General features: G+C 38.9%; 1 protein-coding gene across 1 annotated transcript in view; it reads right to left on the bottom strand.

Annotated features, from left to right (window-relative positions):
* Positions 1-1,681: 1,681 nt before the first annotated feature.
* Positions 1,682-2,817, bottom strand: part of LOC111874116 (fatty acid synthase) — a 10,165-nt gene continuing 9,029 nt past the window's right edge. The window contains exons 3-4 of the mRNA XM_033755338.1: positions 2,431-2,628; positions 1,682-2,067 (exon numbers count right to left, since the gene is read on the bottom strand). Of these exons, the coding sequence (XP_033611229.1) occupies positions 1,682-2,067; positions 2,431-2,628 (584 nt within the window). The remainder of the gene's footprint in view (positions 2,068-2,430; positions 2,629-2,817) is intronic.

The raw sequence follows: 2,817 nt of genomic DNA, 5'->3' as shown, positions 1-2,817 counted from the left end.
AGCTATTCAATACTCTGCCGTCAAATATCACAGTTTTAAAAAATGATAAAAAACAATTTAGGTTTGTTTTACAAAATTATTTGCAAAGTAACGCATTTTACTCAATTGATGAATTTGTTGAGCATGTAAGTGGCTCAAAAGTTATGAGTTAATAAATGGTCTGTGTGCATGAATTATACATTGTTGAGACTTGTTTGTTGTAAGTGTAGTAGTATGTATGATGTCTGTTTTCTGTTATGAATTTTAGTATTTTATAATGTAACTGTTTGGATGATATGGCTTGCCAGCGGGTGTGGAATGGCAAGGTGTGAATTTGATTGTGATTTTTCCATGACCTATGTGTGTTGTCCTGACAACTTGAGCTATCTGTCTCAGGCTTGATTTTATATTGTATTGGACTAAGGACGAATGATGTGTAGTCATCATGAATTTGTAATATGTGACATGTTTCACGTCCAGCCCTACAGGGAGATCATTGGATCCATGAAATAAAAATGAATGTAAATGCAAATGGCCTCCCTAATGATACGATCCATGTATTGGGTCTTGGTGGTGATGATGGAGGTATGGTGAAGCTGAATGTGGTGTCTCAAGTCGATGCTGTGTTCAGCCATGGCTGACACGATCAAATACTTGCTCTGGCCTGCTGCCTGCTGGCCCATATCCCCAGAACCTTCACCTCTCCTCTCTATTGATTCCCCATGTGACCCCTCTCCTTTCCCTTCCTATTCTTATATAGCCGGGTGTCTTCATTGGCACTCAGTCTACAGACATCTGCTCACACTGGTAAATCACTCACGGATTTCTTATACCCTGAAGATGGAGGCGATATGTTCTTCCAAAATGTCGGTTAACAAAATATCTACATGGTGCCACATCCCAGAAGAGAGCATTCTTTGTTTCCTAAGAAGTTATATCTTCAAGAATGGCAGATGAGGAATATGAAACAAAGGTGATTCTATCCTTAAAATGAAACTAAATACATATTCATGTCTCATCACATGAATGTGAAACAGAATCAGAATATAAGCCTAGGCAATAAACCCTTAAAAATAAAGCAAGTTAAAATATTTGTGAAATCACCATTATATTAATAAAGAAATTTAGAGGAGAATAAATGTGAGAAAAGCTTGAAATGAGTCAGTTTCCAAAATATTTTGGCTCTCTGAATGAAAGAAGAGTAATAATTAAAATAAACAAAATAATAGTTTTTCCTGTTGTTTCTGCAGGTGTGAGGTCTGGTTTCTCACCACAGGGGAAGAAAACTGATGTAGATTTTATGAGAACAGGGTCCTGAAAATACTTCATAACAAGCATAAAGTTAGAGGAGAAAACTGCATACTGAGGAGCTTCACAATTTCTAGAGTTCACTGAATATTGTGATGATCAAATGAGGCAGGAAGAGATGAGCAGGGCATGCCAGATTTAGAATTGTATGCTTATGTAATTCTGGACAATACAATCTGAAGGACAGACCAAGAATAATATTAAAACAAACAAGGTGCGAGGAAGTGGACTGGACTTATTTAGCTTAGGACAGGGTCCAGCAGCAAGCTTTTGTGCCCACAATAATGTTACTTCAAGATCCACAAAAGACAGGAAGTGTCTTGAGCAACTAAGATATCATCAGCTTCTAAAGAACTCTATTCCAAGAAGTTATTTCCAGTCCCTAATCAGAAAATTAATTCCTGCATAATTCTGATATTCTGTAGAAATGTTGTAAATTAACTGGATCAGTGAAAGGATTATTTAAAAGGTGAGCTAGACATACCGGTACCAGGGACTGTGCTATGTCTTGAATTGTCTGTCCAATGTCTCTGTAGTTCAGCTGTAGGCACACTATCTGGTACTTGAGGTTCTTCGCCAGAGGCTCAAGGATGCATGCAACTCCTTCTGCCCCAGTTAACATGAAAAGCAATGGTCCAGCCTTCACATCATCTGCTGTATCTGGTTCAGCTCCAGCTGCTGATGGCAGGTGCACAACAGGCTGCGCTGCAGATGCCTCATCTCCTGTCACATGCAGCAACAACTGCAGCCCCTCAATAGGTCCATCATCAACAGACAGAGCTGCAAACACAGCAGATTCTAGATATTTTACTCGTGAGCTCAAACTTTCCAGTTTGACACAGTAAAGCAACATTAAAATGCACGTTAAAGGAAGAGTTCATGAACATGTGTACTGGGCTGAGTGTATCAGATGAAGTATTGGGTTCCATAACAGCAGACACTCATAGCCAGTTAAATAACTTCCTGTTACTAAACCCAGTATCCACATCACTGAATGAATCAGCTTTAAGTTCTGTGCAAAGCTGACCACTGTAAATATAATATGATATCAAGATGTTCAGTATGTAATTTGCTTTCCTTCCCCCCCCCCCAACTTTCATGACTCAGCAAATTAACTTCCATTCAGAAGAAGCAATTGTGTACCTTGTGACGATTGTTCTTCCTGCTTGTTTGCAGCCATGTCACTAAGGCATGTGAATGTCAAGCTACGAATCTGTCCTGGTGGGAGAAACACTCCAAATTCTTGCTCAAGGGATTGTTGAATCTTCATAGATGTCAAGGAGTCCATCCCAAGATCTGATAATGTGGAATTTGGACTAACAGTCTTCAAATCACGGATACCTGTCAGAAAAATTGCTTTCATTGTAACATCTTTATTAGATATCAATTTCTTTCTGACTTATTTCACAATGCATTAAGCATCATATAGACTATACAGTGTCCCAGGAGGAATGGACCAAACTTCAGGAGGGTGTTCCTTATGTTAAAGTATGCCGATATAACCCAAAACACCTATGTCCAAAGTTGAAC

This window comes from Cryptotermes secundus, unplaced genomic scaffold, assembly GCF_002891405.2.
Source record: "Cryptotermes secundus unplaced genomic scaffold, Csec_1.0 scaffold5734, whole genome shotgun sequence".
Classification (NCBI taxonomy): Eukaryota; Metazoa; Arthropoda; class Insecta; order Blattodea; family Kalotermitidae; genus Cryptotermes; species Cryptotermes secundus.
The sequence above is the reverse complement of the archived record's forward strand: the minus strand, read 5'-3'. Positions and strand labels throughout refer to the sequence as shown.